General features: G+C 46.0%; 1 protein-coding gene across 1 annotated transcript in view; it reads left to right on the top strand.

Moving 5' to 3' along the window:
• Positions 1-26559, top strand: part of hydin (HYDIN axonemal central pair apparatus protein) — a 67157-nt gene that overhangs the window by 39050 nt on the left and 1548 nt on the right. Inside the window, exons 23-80 of the mRNA XM_039000369.1 lie at positions 848-1136; positions 1678-1887; positions 2170-2307; positions 2495-2669; positions 2760-2887; positions 3165-3295; positions 3396-3532; positions 3637-3764; positions 3951-4145; positions 5067-5216; positions 5757-5996; positions 6146-6272; positions 6562-6714; positions 6905-7075; positions 7162-7331; positions 7629-7823; positions 7914-8033; positions 8175-8358; positions 8461-8602; positions 8747-8909; positions 9330-9545; positions 9759-10208; positions 10331-10540; positions 11787-11983; positions 12049-12231; positions 13210-13329; positions 13437-13599; positions 13825-13994; positions 14161-14359; positions 14475-14574; positions 14732-14831; positions 14941-15109; positions 15212-15453; positions 15572-15680; positions 15833-16037; positions 16153-16388; positions 16490-16641; positions 16731-16926; positions 17026-17134; positions 17244-17477; positions 17584-17945; positions 18181-18341; positions 18449-18543; positions 18666-18879; positions 18997-19218; positions 19305-19431; positions 19600-19765; positions 19930-20077; positions 20229-20439; positions 20631-20852; positions 20956-21125; positions 21361-21559; positions 21653-21811; positions 22014-22294; positions 25133-25352; positions 25495-25707; positions 25944-26107; positions 26236-26386. Of these exons, the coding sequence (XP_038856297.1) occupies positions 848-1136; positions 1678-1887; positions 2170-2307; positions 2495-2669; positions 2760-2887; positions 3165-3295; positions 3396-3532; positions 3637-3764; positions 3951-4145; positions 5067-5216; positions 5757-5996; positions 6146-6272; positions 6562-6714; positions 6905-7075; positions 7162-7331; positions 7629-7823; positions 7914-8033; positions 8175-8358; positions 8461-8602; positions 8747-8909; positions 9330-9545; positions 9759-10208; positions 10331-10540; positions 11787-11983; positions 12049-12231; positions 13210-13329; positions 13437-13599; positions 13825-13994; positions 14161-14359; positions 14475-14574; positions 14732-14831; positions 14941-15109; positions 15212-15453; positions 15572-15680; positions 15833-16037; positions 16153-16388; positions 16490-16641; positions 16731-16926; positions 17026-17134; positions 17244-17477; positions 17584-17945; positions 18181-18341; positions 18449-18543; positions 18666-18879; positions 18997-19218; positions 19305-19431; positions 19600-19765; positions 19930-20077; positions 20229-20439; positions 20631-20852; positions 20956-21125; positions 21361-21559; positions 21653-21811; positions 22014-22294; positions 25133-25352; positions 25495-25707; positions 25944-26107; positions 26236-26386 (10591 nt within the window). The remainder of the gene's footprint in view (positions 1-847; positions 1137-1677; positions 1888-2169; positions 2308-2494; positions 2670-2759; positions 2888-3164; positions 3296-3395; positions 3533-3636; positions 3765-3950; positions 4146-5066; positions 5217-5756; positions 5997-6145; positions 6273-6561; positions 6715-6904; positions 7076-7161; positions 7332-7628; positions 7824-7913; positions 8034-8174; positions 8359-8460; positions 8603-8746; positions 8910-9329; positions 9546-9758; positions 10209-10330; positions 10541-11786; positions 11984-12048; positions 12232-13209; positions 13330-13436; positions 13600-13824; positions 13995-14160; positions 14360-14474; positions 14575-14731; positions 14832-14940; positions 15110-15211; positions 15454-15571; positions 15681-15832; positions 16038-16152; positions 16389-16489; positions 16642-16730; positions 16927-17025; positions 17135-17243; positions 17478-17583; positions 17946-18180; positions 18342-18448; positions 18544-18665; positions 18880-18996; positions 19219-19304; positions 19432-19599; positions 19766-19929; positions 20078-20228; positions 20440-20630; positions 20853-20955; positions 21126-21360; positions 21560-21652; positions 21812-22013; positions 22295-25132; positions 25353-25494; positions 25708-25943; positions 26108-26235; positions 26387-26559) is intronic.

Genomic DNA, 26559 nt, shown 5'->3' with positions numbered 1-26559 from the left:
ACACACACACACACACACACACACACACACACACACACACACACACACACACACACACACACACACACACACACACACACACACACACACACACACACACACACACAAATGCTTACAAATGAGAGCAATGGGACAAGATAGAAAGCTTAAAATCCTATATTGTATAGTGAGAGAAAATATGGTGCTTCCTCCTGACAGTGGTCCTCTGGAGTATATTCATTTTACCTGTTAAATGATCTTCGCTGGTGGCACGAACTGCCATAGAATTCCCCATACAACACTGCCCCCTGCTGTTACTCCCCAAAACACCTACTCTTACTATAGTCTCTTTCATCACCATGTCTCCTTGTATTTTGTATCTCTGTATGTATCTGTGTGTTTCTCTATGTCACCATTTCACTACATTTCTGTCAATGTGCATGTTTGTCTCTCATTTATTATCTGGCAACATCTGTCCGGTCCCCTTTCTTGCAAAATATGTTTTCAGTCCATTGGAGCAGTTCTATTAAAATGCCAGTAATTAATGAGCATTCTGTAATTAATTAACCTCATGGATGTACCAAGCATGTAGCTACCGAGGAGGGGGGAGGGAGAGAGAGAGACGAGAGAGTGTTGTTGGGGGAAGATCAGCAAGCTTCTGAGAGGACTTACTGTGCTAGTATGAATTCCTTCACTGATTTATTTTATTGCTCATTTTAATAGACTAATTAAACTTTATTTTTTACTTCGTTAATGTGTCTGTTACTTGGATCCCTTACTTGATCCAATATTGAATATCCAGTGAGTTGTCTTTATTACAGTTCAATACTGTAGATATAACATAACACATTATATACTTATTCTTCAGGGAAATTGAGGTTCCCAAACTGTTCCTGGATGAGAAGGTGGAGGAAGAGAAGGGCGACCAAGAGAATGAGACTAAGGAGGGGAAGGGCTCTCCCAAAGATCCCCTGTCAGCTCCAGTCACCCTCACTCTCATCACAGAGGGGAGGCAGAGCCAGGGGCGAGGCAGCTACAACCCCAGCAGACAGGAGATCAACAGGACCTCACCAGCACATCGGCCAGCCAGTACTGATCAGAACACAGGCACAGCAAGCCGCACTACAAAGGACCACCCCAGTGTTGGAGTGGAGGAGGTACAGTACACACTATCAGGTGCCCAGCTGATAAGCTTTCCTCTCTGTTTTGGTGGGATGGAGTATTGGCCTTCCATGGTGACATCACCAGGTGGTAAATTAATTAATAGACCAATACGAAAGAGTTCCGAACCTCTCTGCCAATAACAGCTAGTTTTCAGTTTTCCCCTCCCCACTTTTCCCCTCCAGACCAGACAGTCCTAGCAGAATTCTTGTTTGAGAAATTGATCTTAGCTAAGAAGCTATTTTCGTTTATTTTTCACCATTTTAGTTTAAATCAATCACAGTAAGGTACTTAATTGTTACTCAGAAATTATTTAATATTGAGATAAAATGGCTGCATTGGACCAACAGAGAACATTGTTGAATTGAATTATAGTATTGAATCAAAGTTTCTCACCTCTTATCAACTATTCCTTTGTGCATCCCCTACCCTCTCACTATTGTTCTATCCATATGTCCTTGCCTTTCTCTATCGGTCTATCATTGTTCTGACCTACTGTATACCTCCTTATATGTCTCCCCTCTCTCCTTGATGCAGGTGTTTGATATCCTACCTATATATGGGGTGCTGCAGCCAGGTGAAAGCCAGCTGGTGTCCTTCTCCTTTTACGGTCATGCTGACATCAGTGGTCAGGTTCTGGCTCTGTGTGAGGTCGAGGAGGGCCCCACGTATGAAATCACACTCAAAGGAGAGGCTTCACTAGTCACCTACAGCCTGAACAGAACAGAGATAGACTTTGGCCTTCAGGTATTTGTACTATGGTCACCCTGAGGCTGTGTTAGTTGAGTCCAGTTCACTTGTGAAGGATAGAGGTATCTCTGTTGGCTTTCTTTGCTTGTGTTTTTCATTCGTCCCTGTTTGGGTATGCAATGAATGCATTCAGGTAATTATCATTGATATTCAAACAAGGACTTATTGATTTTTTTATTTTTAAAGGAGTGAATCAGCAGAATCTTCTCCTTGCCGGCTCAGCATACATTGTTTGGATCCATTCCCGCTCTTCTTCTTCTTCTCTTCTTTCTCTTGCAGTTGTTTGACCATGTGGCCGAGGCAGAGATCACCCTGAGGAACACAGGGAAGGTGGGCTTTCAGTTCAGTGCTCTGTTGGGGGAGAAGGATTTGTGTGAGGACCCTCGGCCTGGACATCCCCTGGTCATCCCCAGAATGGTGAGACAGCCCACAGCACAGGGGATCCCTCCCTTTTACAGTCTGCTTTCTCTACCAATCCTTTAGTGTAACTACATACACCCTTTATGTAGTTACTTTCAAGGGATTTTGGCAGAGCCAGATGAACTTGTGGATACCATTTTTATGTATTTTATGTAACCCTTTGTTTGTCTCTCATTACTCAAAGGGTTACACCGAGGCGAATGCAGAGCAGAAGCTTTCAGTGTACTATCTCCCTGGGGTCCCTGAGGTCTTCCACAAGACTTTCCAGCTGCAGGTGGCTTTCTTTGAGCCAGAGAGCATCACTCTCAGAGGAGAGGGCATCTTCCCCAGGGTGTGCCTGGACCTACCCAGAGAGCTCAGTATGTGCCTTTGGTCATTGTGGAGGTCTATCTCGATACTCTTAAACTGTTTTGTTGCAGTGTGTAACTCGCTATTCTTGTATTGTGTAGATGATGAGAGGTATACTGCAGTGGTGAAGGAGGCCAAGGAGGCTCTGGAGGAGGACAGGAGGGATGTGGGCATCAGCCGGCCTGCTACTGGAAATGGCCTCCTGTCAGACAAGGACTACATCCCTACAGTCAGTACCTACTGTATCACAATCACTCAGCACTTTCACCTTGATTCATGTACAGTGCATTTGGAAAGTATTCAGACCCTTTTACTTTTTCCACATTTTGTTACATTACAGCCTTATTCGAAAATGTATTAAAATGTTTTTATTTACATAGATCTCACCATTATGATTGTCTTCATAAGACGAAACAAAGCTAATGTGTTCAGTTTGTATGGCAGACATGATATCTGTGCTGTGTGGACAGATGTGTGTGAAAATTGATTTCTGTCTCTGTGTGCAGTATGATGCCCTGCTGCAGATGGAGGTAGAGAGGCTCTTGGTGAAACAGAATGCCATGGCTGTTGAGAACAGACAAGTGGACAATAGAGACACACCTGCGTCCACTAGCAAGTGGCGCAAGAAGCTTAGCAGGTAGGCTCTCATGCAAATGCACCATCTCTCCTCCATGGCTATGCATACTGTATATGTGACTCATTACTGAAAGTGGGATCTCATTGTGTCTCATGTTTAGATTCCTCCTACCGGAGTACACACTGGATTTTGGCTATGTGATCCATGGTAGTGTTCCTAACCACATAGTCAAAGTGACAAACACTGGACCCATGTCTGTGTCCTTCCGGGCTGACCGCCGCCCACTCACAGGCACGGGTAGGTTCTCCAGTATTCTTTAAAGTAGCTACATATGGAGCTGTGTGGCTGTTTGGGGAATATTATTGATCATTTTTAACAATAGATTCGTTTTTTTCCCCCAGGATTTGTTGTAGAGCTGGATAGAGTGAAGAATCTGCCCTATTGTGAGACTGAGACCTTTGAAGTGAAGTTTGACCCACGTGGAGCAAATCTGAATTTAGGGGAGCTCAACACTGTCATGCCTATACAGGTACAGTAAGGAAACTGTATCTGTAGTTCTCTACTTCATTATATCCAATTTATTTTCTGAAGCTTCTTGAGTGTATTTGAAGTTTTATTGCTTTTCCACCACATTAAATATTTAGACCCATCTTTTCTAAGGTCAAACAGGCTGAATGTGCCATGGTGTCATTATGCTGTGTGTTGTGATTACCAGGTGGTTGGGGGCCCTTCAGTGCAGGTCCATCTGTGTGCCGTAGTCACCATGCCCTCCCTCACAGTCTCCACGGATACGCTGCAGTTTGACAGCATCCAGTGTGGGCTGTGTCAGGTAACCACCGTCCAGCTGTTCAACCCCGAGCCTGTCCCCTGTGAGTGGAGCATCGCAGAGGAGCAACGGCCCAGGAAGAAGGTACACTACCCAACTTATGCACCAGTATACTGTACTCTATTGCCTCCTGGTATTTTAGATACTTGTGCTTTTTAACCTTTTACTGCAGTGGGCTAAATCAGGGTCACACAGAGTGTTTCTTGGTAGTCTTAAAATCTACTTTGAAGCAAAAGTATACACCTCACACACATGGTTATGGACTTAGAAAAAGAAGACACAAGTACCATGTCAGATACAGAGTTGAAATGTGTTACATTTTGAGTTTGCATCCCAATATTACACTTTATATACATCACAGAAGACTGAAATGTAACAAAACCGTTTAAATAGAAACATCGGATTTTCAGCGTTGTATTTTATTAATATAACATATTCAAAACATTCCACCCATGAGGCCACTAGAGGGCGATTTGGTCACTTGACTGCAGGAAAAGCCAAACAGTAGGCAGCAACACTGTAGAGTAAAAAATAACACGACCTTCAAATAGAGTGTGTTTAACCTAAATTATGTGCTGTTACCGTTAACACAAATAGCTAATTAAGTGCATTTTTGTTCATTATCTCGTGTTTTATGATGGATTAAAGCTTTTAAAACGCGATATTAAGGGCATTAGCTGCAAGGATTTGGCTCATTTGTCTTCTTGTCTTGTGTCTTCAGAGGATAATTATAGACCCCAGGCCCCACACTGAGTCTACTGAGGGGCAGTCAAGCTCCTCTCATTCATATTTTGGGCTTTATCTTTACCAATAAGACGTCCTAGTATTACAGAGCATACCGACATCATGATACATATATTCCTCTTCAGTAATGAAGTTATCCATATAGTTATTCATTTGGGATTCTCTAATTAGTCTAGGGTATAGATATTGTATCTCTGTTATTTATGACCTGTTAATAATTGTTAAAAACTCAAGGAATATGTGTCTATGGCCTGTGTGTAGATTGACAAGCATATCCCTCTCCACCTGAGACGGAAGGCCAGATTGGAACAGTGTCCTCCTCCAGTGGTATTTGAAATGCTACCTTCAACAGGCGTGCTGTATCCTGGAGATAGAGTCAACGTCCAGGTCAAATTCAGCCCAGCCGAGGGGGTAAGGAAAACCAGGGGCCCATAACAGTTCAATATAATTAAGCTGTCATGACTACAAGGAACACTGTTCTCTCATAATGACAGAAACAGTTTGACCCTGTCTCTGTCTCTTGTCTGTTCTGTTAACACTGCATGTCCACATTTGCACAATATTTCCAGAGCTCATCTATCTCATGAATGATGGAGTCAGGTTGAGCTGGGAGACACAGATAAGAGACCAGACTCACAGAGGGTATTATCTCTCTCTGCTGCAGTATGGATCTCCTACATCAGATACACACACACCACACACACCCCAACGACAGGTCTGCTGTCTTAGAGGCTTGATGGTGTCTCGTGGAGATTAGCTGAACTAAACTAAAAGCTTGGTTAAGCCTCTACAGTACATGACTTGTTGGTCTAAGTAATGTTCTAGAGTCCGGGAGAGACACACCACAGGGAATACTGCGAGAGAGAGACTGTTGGCTGGGCTGCAGATGGTGTCTGGTTGCTTCCCTGGGATGTACTGTAACTGTCATCTTCGCTGTGTTGTTCGCCATAGAGAGCATACAGCCAGAGGCTGGTGGTGTCAGTGGCCCAAAGCACCCAGAGGATGTTGATGCTGGCCCAGGGGCAGGGAGAGGAGCCCCAGCTGGAGTTCTCCTCCTCTGTGCTGGAGCTGGGACCCACCCTGCCATTCAGTGCTGGAGAGGAGGGTGAAGTGATCGTACGGAACCCCTGCCCCTTTCCCATTGAGTTCTACTCCCTGGAGTTTGACAAGAAATACCTGGAGGAAGATAAGGTGAAATCAATTGACTGCCTCTAATGGTGCACTCTGGAAGACATGGTTCTTTTAACTCATTAAGTTATCTCCTTTGTTCCGTTTCTGTTTTCTTACCTTTCAAGCACTAAGAAAGAATGTTTGGATTTAATCTCTCCCTCTCTCTTAAGATTCTGCGTATGATGAAGGGCTATGATGTCCAGAACGTCCTGCTGTTGCCCCCACGCGCCCCGGGAGAGTCACTACCTCCTGAGCTAATCGACTATTACAATGAACACAACTGTGAGGAGGAGGATGGTAGGTCTGCTCTGCAGTGGAACCACACTCTCATTCTGCAACCAGACTGTTCAATTATCTCTTATCAGGATGGATAAGACATATCTACAAAATGGGAGCCTCTGCAGAGCAGTAGATTAATATTTACTGATGGCTTACTTATTTAGAGGTCATGTATAATCCATAGGGGTGAGCTCTGGGACTTACTGTGTAAAGGGCCTAGTTTGAGCTGCAGTATAAGCTTTGATTTGATCTGGGATCATCTGTAATGGAAGTTCTCACTGACGCAGAGCGTTGTCTGGTTCCCCAGAGTCCAAGGCTGGCTACCCTAAAGATGAGGAGGCATCTGAGGCAGGGGACAAGGGAGAGCAGGAGGAGGAGCTAGCCACCCCACCCCTTCCAGAACGACTCGTGGAGGAGGAGAAAGAGGCAGCTCCCTCCAAGGATGGGACTCCATGTGGAGGTACTGAACAAGACCAAATATATAACATTAACAACACTCAGAACAGTACAGATTACCTTGAAGAAACAGACAGAATAGCTGAACAGCTCTCACGCTGCTCACAGTACACAACTTTGCCACAGGATACCACGGACACTATAATAGCTATAGAGATCAAAGACAGCAGGTATCATGTTGCATTCTGTCACAGACCTGATCAAAGACACAGTGGAAAGCAGGACTGCCAGTGTGGGGGACCTGGAGGTCAACCCAGTGTCCAGAGCTATTGCACGCCACATGGGCATTGACCTGTCACCTGAGGGCCAGGCTGCACGAAACCGCCGGGGCATCGCAATCATTGTGCATGGGGCTCCCCTCTCAGGTAAAGAGTGGCACATCCACTAAAAGATTTCAACACTTTCAACACTCAGTTTTTTCTTTCAACCATTTGCATGTATCTCTGTGCAGGTAAAACAGGCACAGCAGTGACTCTGGCCAAATACTATGGTGCAGCGTGTCTGAGCATTGATGCTGTAGTGCTGGAGGCACTGTCCTCAGGGATGACCTCTGCTGGCCTGCGGGCCCGAGAGCTGTGTGCCAAGGCTGCTATAGAGCATGCTCAGAAGAGGGTGGAGGAGGCCGGTGAGTCTCAGCTTAATGGATAGGTATTTTTGGTGTGTCTCACTCTCTCAGCCAATGATAACTGTATCAAACAAATGGTCATTTATGGCATTAAAGCCTAACAGTAAACTATCTGTGGACGAACTAGGCTTTATGCTGTGTTTGTAGTTGTCTAACTGTAGGTGTAATGTGTGTGTGTGTGTGTGTGTGTGTGTGTGTGTGTGTGTGTGTGTGTGTGTGTGTGTGTGTGTGTGTGTGTGTGTGTGTGTGTGTGTGTGTGTGTGTGTGTGTGTGTGTGTGTGTGTACAGCCCAGGCTGTGGTGGAGGTGATGGGGCCTGCTGGTCAGGGTGCTGGTACTCTGAGTGTGGAGGCTGTAGCCAAACACACAGCTGAGGGCAGTCAAGTCATTGACCCCAAAGCTCCAGCCTCTTCCATCTCTACACGTAACAAGAACAGTGTTGTGGGAGGGAAGAGGATCGACGGATCACAGCCCACCGCCCCGTCAATGGTACTCTGATCATCACAATAGTGTGTATTACTATATCAAAGCTAGGACACAGTTTGTAATGCCTCTTATTAGTGCTTGCTTTCTGTGCAGGGTGGTGGTCCTATCCACCGGCAGCTCAGCATCAGTGTGAGCCAGGTGGGAGAGCTGGGCCTGATGAGCTGCCTGCTACCAGACCAACTGCTGGTGGACATCCTCTCAGAGAGACTGCAGGTGACATACAGTACTGAGAGACACAGAGCCTATATGGGCCTCCCAGTCTTCGGTCTGGGATGGACCCACCCTCAATGAATCTCCTGTGTGATCCTCGAGAGTGTTGATGATGAATGGGATGTATGTGTTGTCCCCTGGCAGCTGAGTGACTGTCACCGGGGTGTTGTGATGGACGGGCTGGAGACGCTGTACAGCCTCTCCCCCAGCAGCACCCTACAGATCATCCTCAAGGCCTTCAACAACAGATCCTTCATCTACATGGTCAATCTCTCCAACAACTACTATGCCTTCAAGGCCAAGGAGAGGGCACAGAGAGAGGCAGAGGGTGAGGACAAGCTAGACCAAAGGAGCTGGGAGCTGTGCTAAACTAAACAATAGTTTAAGGTAATTACTACAGTGACTGGTAATAACACTCCTTCCTTCACAGAGGTCTTACAGAGGGAGCACGCTGAGAAGGAGAAGCTGCGCTTGCAAGAAATGGATGAGGAGGAGTATGATGCCCTGCCAGAGGAGGAGAAAGAGCGCATCGACCTCAGACACCTTGTGGCACTGAGAGAACGAAAGCGCAGGTATTGGATGAAAAATGCTTATGCACATATTAGGTATAGCAATGTGTCTGACTTAGAGAGAATGGTTTAAACAGACTGGAATGTGAATAATTATGTATGTAATTGTAGAGTTTATGTTAATGTTAATGTATGTAAATGTGATAGGGAACAAGAGCGGGCAGAAAGGGAACAGGAAGAGAGGAGACAACAAGAGGAGCTAGAGAGAGTGAGAGAAGAAGAGGAGATGAAAAAGAAAAACAAGAAAGGCAAGAAGGAGCCTGCCAAGGACGACTCATCAGGGAAGAAGAGTCAGCTTGGAGGAAAACAGGTCAGTGTTTCGTCAGATCAGCCAACTGTGTCACACGGTATTATAGAAGCATTGGAACTGTAAATCTGTATATTCTCTATTATTTTGTGTGAATATTGGCTATAGTTGAAGCGTAATGTGCATTATCTGTGACTACACATTATAATTGTTAATTATTTTTATTATTGGGAATGTGAGGACTTTTTTCTGTTGTTAATGTTTGATTGTTGTTATGTTTTTGTCTTTATCTTTGAGTTGGGGGGAGGGGGGGAAAGAAAATAGTATTTCTGTAATTGTTGATTGTCCTATTTAGAACTAAAAAAAAAATCTTTAGAAAAAGCTGCATCACACGGTGCTCATTGCAGTGCATAGGAGAAGTGGTAGCATAATAAATGACATTTCTTAATGTGTTCCTCCCTTATTTCCACTTTACACTGACAGTCTGCAAGTGCCCTACGCTCAGAGACAAAACTGGACCAGCTGGTGAAAGATGGGAGAAAAATGTCCTCCTGTGCTGACGGCAAGGAGTATAAAGACTCTCCCACAGAGGGCACTAGGGAACCAGAGGAGGGATCCAAGAAGAAGAAGCCCAAAGAGGGCAAGGCAGGGGGTCAGGATGAGTCTCCATTACCAAGCGAGGACCCAGAGAGAGAGCTGGTAAGATACCCTCATAAATACCAAGTGAAGCATAAGAACGCACAGCCATTACGTGACAAACATCTTTTGAATATGAACTAGTTCCTCTCCTCCTTTTACGATTGTACCTCATATTGTTTAAGCAATAGCTGACACCCAGATGAATAAAACATATTTAATAGCTGTTTAACTGGCCTGTAATTGAAACTCCTCTACTCCTTCTGTTCCCTGTAGTCTAGTGAGGGTGACCGACTGCTGCTGTCTCGGTTCAGGCTCTACGAGCAGAGCCAGCCCCAGCTTCTCCACATCCTACAGTTCTGGGACCGAGCCCAGGGTCAACTCCTCCAGCCCCTGTTCTCTGAAGACAACATCCAGGAGCCAGAGGAAGTAGTCCCTGAGAGACAGGCCCCCTCCGGCAAGAAGACCAAGAAAGAGCGGGAGAAGGAGAAGGTGGAGAAGGAGAAGGAGCGCTTGGAGAAGGAGAAGTTGAAGGCAGATGCCACAGATGTGAAGCTGGTGTCTCCAGCCCCTAGCCAGGCCCTTCTAGCAGTGGAGGGGTCTGAGGGAGGGGACAGGGAGGCTGCACCTGAGACTGTGCCCCACATCCTCCTTTCTGTTACTGGGAGGGACTATCTTAGTGGAATAGAGATCCTGAAGAGCAACAAACTGCCCCGTCTTGAAGAGGTACAGTAGATATTTATTTCCTTATTTATTGCAGTAATACTCTCCCTTAATTTTATATTTTATCCCTATGACGATCTTTGATAAAAAAGCTTTACATGATGTCCACTTACTCTGTCTCTCAGGTGTTGGATGGTTTAGGGCTGGGACCCAAGGGCCCTCCTATCCCCCCCTCCACTATCTTCTCTGTCATCCCCTACCCTAAGAAGAGGCCTGTGCCCAGTGCACAGCAGATCACTAGTTGCTTCACCTTCATGGTGCCCTCAGTTCCAGAGGATCCAACAGGGGAGAAGAAGGATGCAGACATGGAGGCTGAAGCTCAAGGCTCAGTCAAGGTATAATTGGTCCCCCATGGAAAATAGCATAACCTCACACATCAAACCACTATTGCCACCATATTCACTCGTTTATTTTTTTACTTCTTGCTCACTTTAAAAAACACCATTGATGATACAGTAATAACACTATGTCTAGAGCCGGGATGGACAACTGGCGGCCCAACTCAGTAGGGATCTCAACTTACTGTTGAGAGTTAGAATAGTAGAATAAATAAGGTGCAATTTCGATTTTTTTTTTTAAATTTACCCCCTTTTCTCCCCAATTTTCGTGGTATCCAATCGCTAGTAATTACTATCTTGTCTCATCGCTACAACTCCCGTACGGGCTCGGGAGAGACGAAGGTCGAACGCCATGCGTCCTCCGAAGCACAACCCAACCAAGCCGCACTGCTTCTTAACACAGCGCGCCTCCAACCCGGAAGCCAGCCGCACCAATGTGTCGGAGGAAACACCGTGCACCCGCCCCCCTTGGTTAGCGCGCACTGCGCCCGGCCCGCCACAGGAGTCGCTGGAGCGCGATGAGACAAGGATATCCCTACCGGCCAAACCCTCCCTAACCCGGACGACGCTAGGCCAATTGTGCGTCGCCCCACGGACCTCCCGGTCGCGGCCGGCTGCGACAGAGCCTGGGCGCGAACCCAGAGACTCTGGTGGCACAGCTAGCGCTGCGATGCAGTGCCCTAGACCACTGCGCCACCCGGGAGGCCCGCAATTTCGAAATTTGGTTGTACATCAGCAGTTGTTCTCTTATGTCAGTCACTTACAGTCACTCAATTTGCCTATGTCAGCTAACATTTTTTAGATTGGTAAGTTAGTCTAGCGGCCAGCTATCTAAACGTATTAATGGTTGAATTACCGCACGGGGGGCCCCCATTGATTTTGTCAGTTACTCTCACTTAGATATCATATTAAAAACTGCAAACATTTCTCTCCACCCTATGGCAAAATGTGTAGAATTGCAAGAAATGTGTTATAAAATTGCTAAATCTTCTCTACGCCCCATGGAAAAATGTGTAGAATTGCAAGAAATGTGTTATAAAATTGCTACATCTTCTCTACGCCCCATGGAAAAATTTGTAGAATTGCAGGAAATTAACTCTAAAACTGCTTAAATGTTTTGCTCACAAAATTGCATGTGTGGGTATGGATGTGGGTACACAGACCTGCGAGCCACTGCAGCCTCTCTTGGTTTAATTAATGAAGCTATTCATCATAGTCGAGTCTAACTGAATGGGTCTTACAGGAAGAAGTGGTGACCCCTACCAAAGGACGGGGGAAGAAGGCAGACACAGGCAGAGAGAGTCAGAAAGACAAGAGACGCGCCCCAGCCAAAAAGGGGGCCAGGTCCAATGAGTCTCGCTCCCCTCCTCTCAACGCTGTGACTCCCTTATCTGACACTGAGCAGTGCCAACAGGAGTCCCAACAGGAGCGCAACCAGCGGTAAGATAATCTATACACTACATAAGAATATACACTAATGTGCATAAATGTGTTGTTTTCTATAGGCTCACCACATTCCGCTGGAATGTCCCACCCAATGGAGAGGTGACGCTGAAGATCTGGTTCCACTCCCAATTGCCTGGCAAGTTTGACCAAACACTGAACTTTGAGTTGTTGGGTACAAAGAGACGGTACCAAATGTACTGTAGGGGCATCTGTGCATATCCATCCATCAGCAAAGATGTAAAGTGAGTATTGTTATTTGTTTCTAGAAGACATTTGTGAAATAGAACCAATTTCTATACTTAAAGATGCACTATGCAGAAGTTGCGCCATTTCCTGGTTGCTAAAATTCAAATAGTTAGCCTAATTTCAGTTTATGTGACAAAACAAGCAAGTATAGTATAGAGAATCATTGTACTATCTAAACCGATGTGAAATATATTTTCCATAAACAAAAAATATTGTATTTTCAGCTGTTTGAAGGTGGTGTATAAAACCGACAGTAAAAGACTAAAAAACTAAACTTAAGAATGGGGAGCATAGAAATAGCACACATAGAAAAGATCTACCACTTCTTAGACTTGCTTTCAATTAGAATGAGAGATCTATAACACACATGTCTATGTGAATTTGGTCAGGTCACCCAAAAAGTTACATATTGCAGCTTTTCCAATGCAGCTGTTTTTATCTCAATAACAAAAAATGCCAGGGTAACAATTAAGTACCTTACTGTGATAGCTTTTAATTAAAATGGTCAAAAAGAAACAAAAATAGCTTAGCAAAGATCAATTTCTCACACAAGAATTTTGCTAGGACTGTCTGGGAGTGGTCTGAGTGGGGAGGGGAAAATGGAAAACTAGCTGTTATTGGCAGAGAGGTTTGGAACTCTCTTTCTTATTGGTCTATTAGCTAATTTAGTGCCTGGTGATGTCACCAGACTCCAAAACTCCATCCCACCGAAACATGCTGAAATTTCAGGCTGTCTTTTCAAACAGCTCTTACACTAAAAGGGAATTATCATAGTTTTCACAATTTCACAGTATTATTCCAACCTCATAGTGTGGAAATATATATATATATAAAACACATGAAAATCACATTTTTGACTGCACTGGGCCTTTAACTGAATTTTGTCAGAGCTGTTCTAAGTTTTATTATAGATTTATATGTTTTATTATCACTGTAAATGATGTGTTGAGTGTGTGTAATTTGGTCTCTCCCAGGATGGTGTTTGCCCACAGTAAGAGGGTCCTTCAGTCTGATGAGGTTCTGCAGAAGACCTACATCATCCGCTCTGGCCTCTATGAGTTTGGTCCGCTGCTCTGTGGGAAGACCAGAGATAGGTAAGGGGATTATTTTCCACTACCCTACTCTGTGAGTTTATTCACTGTAACTCCATAGAGGACAACATGTGTGATGCATGCCTGTGTGTTACCTGTCTGTGCCATAGGTATAAAGAGAGGAAGTATCCAGAGAACATGGAAAGGCTGGTGATACACAACAACTCCCCACTGGATGCTGAGATTCACTTCTGCTTCCAGCATGACACCAAGGCTACCACCTACCTATTGGACCCTCCCAACATGACCCTCAAGCCCAACGAGAGACAAGTAGCCAATCAGAACTACTCATAACACAGTTGAATGTAGTCTGAGCTGTCAGAGTTGTGATACAAACATACCAGGAAGGTGTCATTGTCATTAATAATATCAATGAACAGTTTCACATCCATACATTTTTGATGTTATCAGTATACAACTGTAATAACCACATTTTGTTATGAAACTTTGTATGGTAATCACAGAGTACCACTTATCCATGTTGTGCCCTTGCAGGAGCTGACAGTGTGGGCGTACCCTACGAGCCCAGGGCAGATAGAGGACAGTGTGGTGTGCTGTATTAAAGAGAACCCAGAGCCAGCCATCTTCCGCTTCTCCTGTCGCGGGGTCCGGCCCGAGCTCGAGATCGAACGCAAGCAGCTGCATTTTGATAAGATTCTACTGCACAGGTCAGGGAATTAATTAATGCTGTAGTCCACATTGCACAGAACTACTGTAGTGCTTTTTAACGTGTCAGTTTCAAAGTAGAGGAATTCGTTTTTGTCATGGTAGTTTTCTGTTGATTTTACTTTCGCCACTATACTCCATTCTCCCTGTGCTGGTTGTGAATCTCAGGAAGGACACGAGGAATCTGTGCCTGCGTAACAACACGCTGCTGCCTGCAGCCTGGAGGCTGAGTGGGCTGGAGGTGCTGGGGGATGAGTTCAGTGTGTCTCAGGACCAGGGCATCATCCTGCCACACTCTGAGTTCTGCTTGCAGATGCATTTCAGAGCCATGAAGCCCATCAACCTGAAGAGAGCCATTCGCCTCGAGGTACAGTACTGGATGATAATTAATTTGATGATTGGTATCATCATGTTGCATTATTCCTGTTTATCTCATATTGTTGTGGTGTGACTTTCTGTCTGTGTGTTGCTGTGTGTGTTAGGTGTCCGATGTGGAGAACATCCTGGGTATTGTCCATACAGAGAACATACAGATCCTTGCTGAGGCCTATGACGTGGCTCTGGACATCACCTTCCCTAAAGGTCTTTACAGGAGTTCTCACAGACAGATACGCTTGTTTCTTTCACACATGCATCATTTTACCAGCTCCTTTTGTTTTGGATGAATTCCTTTTCCTGTTTGTGAAAGGGAAATGAATGGTGTTTCCCTTCATCTACCGTACATGTGTCTGTTTTTTAGGGGCTGACGGCGGTCTAGACTTTGGAACCATCAAAGTATCTGAGGAGGTCAAGCTTTCTGTGAACATGAAAAACAAGGGCAAATATGAGATAGCTTTCAAGTGAGTATCAATCAACATACACTATCCTAAAGCTAACTGTTAATCATGTAATTTTTTACCAAATTAAGCACATTATCCACCAGCCCTCCCTCTGCCTCCACTTTCCCAGGTTTATCCTGGAGGCCACAGACCCAGCCGTGCCAGACCTGAACCAGATCTTCACCATCACCCCACAGAAGGGCTCCCTCAACCCCAACGACCGGCCCACATGCGTCCAGTTTGTGTTCCGCCACAACAAGGAGGTGTCCATCCGAGAGCAACCAATTCTGCGCTGTCAAGTTAGTAGACTCAACCAATAAAACTTGTGAAGAGTTTCTGTAGTATGCTGTTTCAGTGTCAGTATCCACTGGTGCCTTAAAGGTGTCTGCTTTTTCTCACAGGTGATTGAGCCAAATATTGCAGAGGGTGGAGAGACCATTGCCATCATTCCCATCAAAGTATCAGTCCAGTCCCTCTTCTCGAAATACAACATCATGCCCTCCAGTGACATTAACTTTGGCCCACTAGTCTACGGCTGCCGCAAGACACAAACCTTCACCATAGAGAACAAGGGAGACTTTGAGATCCGCTTCAACATCAGCAGGATGTGTAAAGATCTGCCACAGCCTGCCCAGAGGAGAGGGTATGATCACCACTATGAACTCTGACCTTATTGTATCTCACTCCTAATACTTCCTGTATTTTAGCTCTTTCTCTGTATAACCCAAAGTCATGGAATGCCTCTTTATGTCTCACTGCAGCATTGTGGGGAAGAGAACATCACGTGAGAACCACTCTGCTAAACCCCTCACTGGAAACAAAGTGCGGCGAGCTGAATCCATCCAGAAGGACATGGGCATGTCCACTCTGGTAAGAGTTCCTCCTAGTATTACAACACACCTAAAAATTAGGGACTAACTTCAGCAGATATAAATGACCTTAATGAAGAGAAACATTTGAATATGTATCCATAATCCACCACTGCCCCATCCCCATGCCTCCCTCTCTTCCCCGGTGTGCAGGCCCGTTTCACCATGGGCGTGTTCTCATTGGTCCCTGGTTTTGGTATCCTGGCGCCGGGCGCTCACCAGGTGGTCACGGTAGACTGTGTGGCAGAGCAGGCAGGACGCTGGCAGGAGTGTCTGGCCCTGGACATCACCGACCGAGACCCCTCAGACAATCCAGGCGGTATCCCCTACCAGCTTGTGGCTGAAGTCTGCATGTCAGGTGTGTATATGAGTTAGCAATGGTTGAGAAGGAAATGTGATGTAACGTTACCCCTGGCCCTGAGCGCTTATGTTGAAATTGGGACTCACTTTCCAAATGTTTGTTTTTTCTACAGGGATTGCATACAAAGACATTGCCTCTATTTTTGAGGAGCACCGCATCTGCAAGACCAGCACCATGTTGTACTGTGAGCAGTTCCGTGATTCCATGGGCATCTATATCCAGGATGAGAACAAATTTGTTTTCAATAATGTTCTGGTGGGTCGTCCCGCCAAAGCCCGCTTCCGCCTCACCAACAACGGCAAGGTGCCCTGCGAGCTGAGCCTCGCAGTTAAACCTGTCCTTACGAAGGTATGGGTGGTTTTCTGATGAACATGTTTATGAAACAGAGATTGATTGTGTTTGTAGGCTGTAAGGCAGCAGGGCGAGCAGTGACTGTTTGTCTGTTACAGATATCAGTGCGTAGCACGGAGGTGTTTGAGTTGACGCCTGGCAGGCTTTCTATACCCAGTCACTCTCATTCCTTTGCCATCATCACATTCGCCCCTCAGACCATGCAGACCTACCATGCTGTGTTTGAGGCCACCCTGGAGGGAGCTACCAGGTACATACCTCAGTTTGCATGTGTGTGTGTGCATACCTGTGTGTGTGGGTAAAGTTTTCTCTCATCATTCACTCTCCTGTACTTCCTAGTCTGCAACCCATGGCCAAGTCCAAGGTGTTGGTGTTTGATCTGATGGGTGATGGCAATCTGCCCAGTGTGACTATTCTGAGACCAGTCCTGAGGACCAGCCGTGGACACCCTCTGCTGCAGTTCAAACGGCTGCTGGTGGGCCGGGCCCAGACCCTGCCCCTGGTCCTGAAGAATGATGTCAATGTACCTGCTCAGGTGAGAACATCCTCTGTTTATATTACGTTTTCATTGAAATAGTTGTGATTAAATGGAACAGTGCTGTTTATACATTGGCATTATTTGACTGCTTTGCAGATTCACATTGATCTTCTGGATAAGATGGGGGTGTTCACTTTGGGAGCTGCTCCCAACACCATCTGCAGCAACATCTCCTCATCACAGATAGATGCAGAGGTCGGGACAGGTTGGTACAGTATACAACTGGTCCATGAGAAAACCAGCAGAGACACTGTATAGTAATACGATTGTTTCAACTGTAAAGTTCATCCTATCCATCTTTCCTCTCCCCTTAGAGAGACAGATGGCGCACACTGCCTCCTTGGTGCTGTTAGGCGGTCAGCAGGCAGAGTTTGAGGTGGTTTTTAGTCCCGTGGTGGCTCAGAGCTTCGAGGCCAACATGCGCCTCCTAGTGGTGGACAACCAGTATGAGGAGACAGTGGTGCGGCTGCTGGGGGAGGGCTACCATGACGTCATCTCCCTGGACAACATCAACAGCAAGGCTCAGCAAAAGGAGTACTCACCAGATGGTAAGGCCTCAAAGCTTTGTAGAATGATACAGCAAATGTGTGCATGTTTTCCACTACTTCAGGCCCTTAGTTGAATATGTGTCCCTCCCTTGTATTTTGTCCCCAGGTAAGGGGGACCTGCTGTTCTTTGGAGACTGTGAGGTGTCCAGGCCCTACCAGGAGACCTTCACCATGACCAACCTGAGCAGCAATAACGTGCTGAGGTTCGAGTGGCCCGCCGACGGCCCCCAGGTCTCCTTCTCCCCCCAGGTGGGCCACCTCCATGCAGGCTGTGCCAAGGAGGTGACCGTGACCTTCTGCTCAGAGCAGCCCGTAGTGCTGATTGCCCAGCCTATGAAGTGTAAGCTGTGCAGGGTGGTGTTCCAGCAGCCAGTGGACCAGGTGCCAGACTGGGACGACCGCCTCAGGACCGTCAAGTGGGTCGACTCTGGAAAACAAGTGGGCAGTCAACAGCCTACAAAGAAGAAGGTGAAGTCACCTTAAGATCTGTGACTGACCGCCCAGTCATAAAGCAGCTGGGATAAAGCAGAATCTTTCATGATCTTTTTTTTATTTATAAAATGGAAACACATTTTATTTATCCAGAAGCTTTACTTGCACTGTATTTATGTGTATAATGACCCATGAAGGAATGAGAGGCAATTCAATTTAAACACTGATAGAGAGCTCAATGTTAAATTGAGTGTGTCCTGTCTGTCCCCAGGTGATTGAGACAGACCCAGAGCCAGTCCATTCTGTAGTAGAAAAGTCATTCAGGGAGACGGAGCTGCGCATCAGTGCTGTGTGTGATTATGCTAAGTTCACCTGCAACGCAGAGACCATCCGCTTCAAGGACACTCTGCTCTATCAAACCAGAATGTTCCAGTAAGTTAATGTCTATTTGGGTTTCTGTGCCTTTCATATGTAAGTCTGAAATAAAAAATTATGTAATTTTAGTTCCTCTAATCGTCATCATGTCCCATGGTGTGCAGGCTCCAGATGGTGAACAAAGGCAGTGTGAAGCTGGAGTACTCATGGCAGGTCCTAATGGACAGATATGGAAAAGGTGTCAACTTTGATCATGGAGGTAACTTTCAGACACTGCCTTCTGGTTTTGAGGGAAAATGTAAAAATATGCTATCAATATACTGTATGTACTGTATATCAGCAGACCTTGTAACTGACATGATCTGTGCTCTATATTTCCAGACGTTAGCCCTCGCTCCTGTCAGAGCAGTAGATTAGGGGTGAGACCTGCCAGCTCTTTAGAGAGCGTGTCATGCCTGATGCTGGGTGACCCAGACCTGCCACCCTTCTCCGTGGAGCCCAGTGTGGGTATCATCAGCCCTGGAGCCACCCAGACCTTCAGGATCAAGTTCTCCCCCTTGGAGGTAGCAGAGTGTGAAGCCAGGCTGGTCTGCAGGTCAGGATTAGGAACATTAGACACACACTTACAAATCAAGGCGGAGTGAATCTTTGATGTGTGCTTTCGCACTTCCATCATCTCAAATATTGTATTTATGTGTGTGTTTTATGACAGCATCCCCAACCTGAAAGACGAGCAGAGCCCCACCATGGTGGTGTGTGGTCGCAGTTTACTGCCCTACTGCCACTTCCACCTGGAGGACTCAGACTACATCAGTGGAAACAGACGTAACCCAGAACTGCGTGGTCCTCATGGGGCCCTGCCCAGGGCCCCCCTGGACCCCAACACCAGGGTCATAGAGTTCAGATCTGTGGGCATTGGCTCCTCCATCCTTAGGTGGGTTGTAGCTTGATCACTCATGCCATAAACATGTTCACTACTTTTGAATAGTATATTTCATTGTATCTTTTCCCCCCATACAGGCAGTTCAGCATTGTTAACCCCACCAACAAGCCTTACTCCTTTATCTGGAGATGTGAGGATGCAGGTGCCTCCCCTTTCCAATGTCTCACACCCAATAACTCCATTCAGCCTGGGAAGAAAGTAGAGGTATGGCTTGTGTATATTGTGCTTCACTTTGAGGTCCTTGATCACTGATAAAATGTCAGCTACTCTTACTGCTTTTAGTGCAGCTCCAGCGAACCCTGATCTCTGCTGTTTTACTAGTTTACTGTGAGAAAATGTCAGCTGTAAAATCTCTAATTCTTCCCGCTGCAGGTATCTTTTGAGTTCCAGGCCCAGGAGCCAGATACAGTGGAGTCATTCTGGACCTTCCTGATCCCAGATCAGAACCTGTCTGTGCCCTTCCTGCTGGTTGGAACAGCTAGTGAGCCTGTTGTCTACATGGACCATGCCCATCTTAACCTGGGAAACCTGCTAGTGGGTAAGTGCAATACAGCAACTAAGGTAGAAAATACCCACTGCACTAGAATCACTATCATATGAGATAATTCTTAATAACATTATCCTAAACACAACATCAGTCTTATATATATAACCTGTGAACATTTGTTGTGACAACATGTCTCTGTGAATATGTCTCTGTAGGACACAAGGCTCACCAAACAGTGTATCTGCTGAATGGAGAGAATCAGCCCTTTCAGTTCTTCATTAAGGAAACGTCCCGTTACTCAGAGGCCTTCCTGGACAGCCTGCAGCTGGAGCCCATGGAGGGGGTGGTGCCACCTAAAGACAGGTGTGTAACTCAACTTCACCGGTGATACACCTGAATCTAATTTAATAGAATGGTGTATCAGCCTAAGAGGGACTGTCTGTAGTTATAGTTACTGTATTGTCAGAGTGATACCCTTGACACAAAACATCCTCTCTCTCCTGGTGTCTTGCAGGTTCCCTGTGCTTGTGTCTTTCACCCCGACACAAGATGGAGTGGTGACCTTTAACCTGCTGGTCCAGGTGAAGGGGAAGGTCCAGCCCCTCAATATGAACGTCAAGGCAGAGGGTTACAGCATGAATGCCTGTGTGCAGTGTGAGAGCACCGAGGGAGGCGTCACCGAGCTGTCTCCAGGCAACTCTTATCATCAGGTGGACTTCAAACAAGTGAGAAATGTCCACTTCAAAGCTTAAGACTCAGACAGAAAGGCTATTTATACACCGAAATCCCCTTAAACCTTTGTTGTGTGAAGTACAAAAATCATGCAAATTCAGAGGTACTTTTTCTCTCCTTTGCCCTGTTTGAAGTTTTATAATGACATTTTGTTCTCTTCCTTTTGCTTTTTGTCCTTGTTCAGGTGGAGCTCAGTGATACGACATTGTGTACCTTCTTAGTGTCCAACCTGGGAAAGTTCAGTCTGGATGTTCAGTATGAGTTATGGGGCTCGGCGGAGATGCAGCGCCACCTAAAGGTGGAGACAGACAAGGGGAGTGTTGAGGTGGGCAGACAAAGCCGCTGTACTGTCACATTCTTCCCCCTGCAGAAGTGTGTGCTCAAAGACGTGGGCCTCAACATCAAGGTGAGCATCTCATCTTTGCATCATTGCTCTTCCTTTTCATCCTTATATCTACTGTGTATATGATTCCAATCTATGAATCATACCATCTCTCACTTCTCTTCAGATTAAGAACGGGCCTGTGTTCAGCTGCTCCATCCTGGGTTCAGCGGTTGCTCCTGGCCTGGATTTCTCCTTCTTGAAACACAACTTTGGAATGAGCTTTATCTACTGTGCAGGGATGGTGCCAGCCACACATACACTGATCATAAGCAACAAGGGAGAGAGAGGGATCAGGTACCAGCTGACAGGTTGTCTGGCACTTTGCCTGTGTTTGAGCGACAACTTCTAAACTTAAACAAAACAGCATATATCCATTGTCAGGCTCGCTGTCAGACCATTTAATTTCCTCTCAAACTACCAAATGAAATGTAATGAAAAAGGCCTCACTGCACTGACAGGGAAAGGCATACTTTATTTATCAGTGTTTCTCATTGAGGGAGCTGCCATAGCAGGTTATTGTCCTCTCCAGTCTAGATTGTCAGTTCTCCAACACCCCATTCCTGGAGGTGGGCTTCCAGCCAGAGGTGCTGCCCCCTGGTGGGTCCATGGAGGTGCCCATCACCTTTTACCCACGGGAGGCCATGCGCTACCATGAGAGAGTGGTCTTCGAGATCAATGACTGTGCCAAGCAGATGGTCGAGATCCTAGGTCAAGGCATTGAGATGAAGGTGAGGAGTGCGTGTGTGGGAGCTTGCGTGTGTGTGTGTTTATGCTTGTGTGTGTCTTTATGCATACCTCCCCTGTGAACTTCCTGCTATCAGGTTGACTTTGAAGACCCCAGACACAAGCTGGTGAATCTGGGGGCTCTGCAGATTGGTCAGAAGATCAGGAGGGTGATTCCCCTGGTGAACAACAGCCAATCCTCTCTAACCTTCTCCCTGCTACTCAGCTCTACTGTACACACTCTGCTGGACTCCAGGGTACGCCTCACAGCCACCTCCACACCACTGACACTATTCCCTCTCACAGACACACAAGTAGTACAGTTGCTAGATTAATGTATATTTTGCTCAGAATTAATCTATAAAGAGAACACAGTTGAGCCAAAAAGAGTGTTCCTTTTCATGGGGTTGTCATTCTAGATGTGAGTGTGATGAGACGTGTTCCTCTCCTGTACCATAGGTGCTGTCAGTGAACCCGCCAGGTGAGGTGACCCTGAAGCCGTTTGGGGGCCGCTGTCTGGTGGAGGTGCTGTTCTCTCCCAGGCAGCGCATGGCTCCCTTCACGTCAGAGCTGCAGTTTGAGTGTCTGGGCACGGTTCGCCCCCTGCTGGTACTGAAGGGCTGCTGTCAGGGAGTGGAGGTCAAGCTGGACCAGGACTACCTGCCCTTTGGAGCTGTCGCTCAGCGCTGCAAGGTCACAAGACGCATCATCATGCAGAACTCTGGAGACATCGGAGCCAGGTAGGTACTCTGACACTAATGCTGAGTGATTAGTGCTTTTTGAGGTCCATTCGGTTTCGATTCAATTATTAAAAAACAATCACGGTTTAATTTGTTTAGTTTTGCACTATGCATTATGTGGGTTAAATGCTGTAACAACACAGCATAAAAAAATGTGTCCCATGATCGTAGTGACTGCCCATTACTGCTTATCACTTAATAACCATAATTTATTCACATTACTTTACTTTAATAAAATATTTCAGTTGTTGTGTATATTACATTTGTTTTATTTGATGACTTTATTATTTAATTCTAAGTCATCTTATCTCTAGAGCTTCTGCCTATGCTGTCTGACATCACTATTTTAGCAGTTCTTCTAAGTAAATAAGGCATACTTATAAAACAGGAAGAACACCTGCTGTTTCCATGACATAGACTGACCAGGTGAAGCCAGGTGAATGCTATGATCCCTTATTGATGTCACTTGTTAAATCCACTTCAATCAGTGTAAATGAAGGGGAGGAGACAGGTTAAAGAAGGATTTTGAAGCCTTGAGACAATTGAGACATGGATTGCGCATATTTATTTCTTTTAATTTAACCTTTATTTAACTAGGCAAGTCAGTTAAGAACAAATTATTATATACAATGACGGCCTACCCGGGCCAAACCCTAAGGACGCTGGGCCAATTGTGCGCCGCCCTATGGGACTCCCAATCACGGCCAGTTGTGATACAGCCTGGAATCAAACCAGGGTCTGGTGTGACGCCTCTAGCACTGAGATGCAGTGCCTTAGACTGCTGCGCCACTCGGGAGCAAATATATGTGCCATTCAGAGGGTTGAACGGGCAAGACAAAAGATTTAAGTACCTTTAAATTGGGTATGGTAGTAGGTGCTAGCCACACCAGTTTGTGTCAAGAACTGCAACGCTGCTGGTTTTTCACGCACAACATGGGCCAGCATCCCTGTGGAATGCTTTCGACACCTTGTAGAGTCCATGCCCTGACGAGGGCAAAAGGGAGAATGCAACTCAATATTAAGAATATGTTACTAATGGTATACTCAGTGTATATGACTGCTGAATACCAACTATCAATCACAGATCATGTATTTTCAGGTAGAGATACACTATATATACAAAAGTATGTGGACACCCCTTTAAATTAGGGAATTTGGCTATTTTAGGCCACACCCATTTCTGACAAGTGTATAAAATCGAGCACACAGACATGCAATCTCCATAGACAAACATTGGCAGTAGAATGGCCTTACTGAAGAGATCAATGACTTTCAACGTGGCACCGTCATAGGATGCCACCTTTCCAACAAGTCAGTTCGTCAAATTTCTGCCCTGCTAGAGCTGCCCCGGTCAACTGTAAGGGCTGTTATTGTGAAGTGGAAAGGTCTAGGAGCAATAGCAGCTCAGCCGCAAAGTAGTAGGCCACACAAGCTCACAGAACCAGACCAGCGAGTGCTGAAGTGCGTAAAATTAGTCTGTCCTCAGTTGCAACACTCCCTACCGATTTCCAAGCTGCCTCTGAAAACAACGTTAGCACAAGAACTGTTCTTCGGGAGCTTCATGAAATGGGTTTCCATGGCCGAGCTTCCGCACACAAGCCTAAGATGACCATGTGCAATGCCAAGCGTCGGATGGAATTGTGTAAAGCTCGCCGCCATTGGACTCTGGAGCAGTGGAAACTCGTTCTCTGGAGTGATGAATCAGGAACTGCACAGAGCCCTGACCTCAACCCCATCGAACACCTTTGGGATGAATTGAAACGCCGACTGCGAGCCGGGCCTAATCTCCCAACATCAGTGCCCGACCTCACTTATGCTCTTGTGGCTGAATGGAAGCAAGTCCCAGCAGCAATGTTCCAACATCTAGTGGAAAGCCTTCCCAGAGGAGTGGAGTCTGTTATAGCAGCAAACTGGTGACCAACTCCATATTAATGCCCATGATTTTGGAATGAGATGTTCGACGAGCAGGTGTCCACATACTTTTGGTCATGTAGTGTACCTTGCGAGGCAACTGCTCTCTATCCCTCTCGAGCGCACGTTTTTCTCTCTTCTCTGACCGGACAAGTAGGCACGTAATGGATTATTGTCACGTCCTGACCTTAGTTCCGTTTTTGTGTCTCTATTTTAGTTTAGTCAGGGCGTGAGTTAGGTTGGGCAGTCTATGTTCTTTTTTCTAGGTTGTTGTTTTTCTATGTGTTTGGCCTGGTGTGGTTCCCAATCAGAGGCAGCTGTTTATTGTTGTCTCTGATTGGGAGCCATATTTAGGTAGCCTGCTTTCCATTGTGTGTTGTGGGTGATTGTTTCCTGTGTTAGTACCATACGGGACTGGGTTGGTTGGTTGGTTGGTTGGTTGGTTGGTTGGTTGGTTGGTTGGTTGGTTGGTTGGTTGGTTCTGTTGAGTTATTTAATATCTCATTATGGACACTTACCACGCTGCACATTGGTCTGATCCTTGCTACTCCTCCTCAGACGAAGAGGAAATCCGTTACAATTATGTAGTTAATTACCACGTTTTCTGCACTAAACAATGTAGAATATTGGCCTGTTTGAAACTTCAACCCCATATTACATCACACAGTTCGGGCTTGATCTGATTTCTCTAGAGAAACTGCACATTGAGCTCAGAAACCCCCGAAATAAATGGAATTCAAATAATTGAACCGATGTCAGTCAATGATAAAGTTGAATACTTTATTAGATACTGTATGCTCTCCTATTATTGATGGTCATAAAAATGTAAAGTATGCTATGTTACAGCTACATACTTATACAATAGGTAACAATGGCCATTATCTAGCATCTGTTGTATTGATGTATCCATTCTTGTGACTGTGTCAGGTTCCAGTGGGAAATGAAGAGGTTTGGCAGAGACTTCTCCATCACCCCTGTAGAGGGCTACATCTGCCCCGGCATGGAGGTGCCTTTTGAGGTGACCTTTTCCCCTGTGGAGCTGAGCCATGAGCTGAGATATGATGACCTACCCTGCTCTATAGAAGGAGCCAAGCCCATCAAACTCACCCTGGCAGGCTCCTGTATCCTACCCCCGGTCACCAAAGAGGTAAGGCTGCTTGGAAATCTCTTTAATACAACGCATGTGCACAATATAAACCCAAAACCTGCATAGAAAATGAGACCTGCGTTTATTAATGATTGTTCCCTATCGCTTGTTCCCCTTTCTCTACCCCTCTCATTCTTCACAGGTGTTGCATTTTGTGTGTCAGGTGCGCTGTCAGCACATCCAGTCACTGACCCTGTCCAACCGCACCAACCAGTGCTGGACTCTGAAGCCTGTGATGGAGGGGGAGCACTGGAGTGGCCCTCCCTCCTTCATCATTGAGCCCTACCAGCAGAACAAGGCCTACGAGATCACATACAAACCCATGGTCACGACCGCCGATGGCAAGAAGCACCTGGTGAGACACTTTCACTGCAGCGCTTTCTTGGCTCTAGAACAGACTGAGCATATTTGTAGTGTGAAGAGCCTTGAATAGGATGACAAATTATTATTGTTGCCGACAATTAACATATTTTGGTTTTAGTCAAATAATATGTTCATATGATACAGCATATTATAGCATTATGTACTATAGATGCATCCTGTGATTTGTCTCTGTTGCTTGACCCTACTGTCCTCCTCTCCCTCTTCCAGGGCTCTGTATTCTTCTCCTTTCCAGATGGGACAGGCATGCTCTACACTCTGCATGGCACTGCTGAGGCCCCCAAGGCTGTAGCCACCATCACCCACGAGATGCCCTCCAAGACCCAGTACACTGAGATGGTTCCCGTCCAGAACTGGCTCTCCAAACCTCAGAGGTACCACCATACTACTACTTTAGCAGGACGTCTATCAGCAGCTTACTGATTCTACCACTGTCACACTACACTCCTAATACGTTGCCACAATTTTGTTAGCTGCCTGTGTTAAGCTGTTCTGTGTGCAGGTTCCGTGCTGTAGTGGAGATCATGAAGCCAGAGAGGCCAGACAGCACTGTGTCGCTGAAGGGCCTGGACTATCTGGATGTACCAGCTCTGGCCAAGAGGGACTACAAGGTCTCCTTCTTCACCTACAAGGAGGGCCAGTACAACGCCAAGGTGAGTGGAGATCTACATTATAAATGCATACAGGAGAATACTATCTATCTTCAGGTATGTTTAGATTGCAAAACCCAGATCATTACTCTACCCTGCTACCTACACATAGTGAAGAATGCCAAAGGCAGCTGTTTTCCAAGTTGACTTTGTATTTAACCATATGTGTCCTGTCC

Source organism: Salvelinus namaycush, chromosome 9 (genome assembly GCF_016432855.1).
Source record: "Salvelinus namaycush isolate Seneca chromosome 9, SaNama_1.0, whole genome shotgun sequence".
NCBI classification, from domain to species: domain Eukaryota; kingdom Metazoa; phylum Chordata; class Actinopteri; order Salmoniformes; family Salmonidae; genus Salvelinus; species Salvelinus namaycush.
Note: the sequence above shows the minus strand (reverse complement) of the source record. Positions and strands in the feature narration are given on the sequence as shown.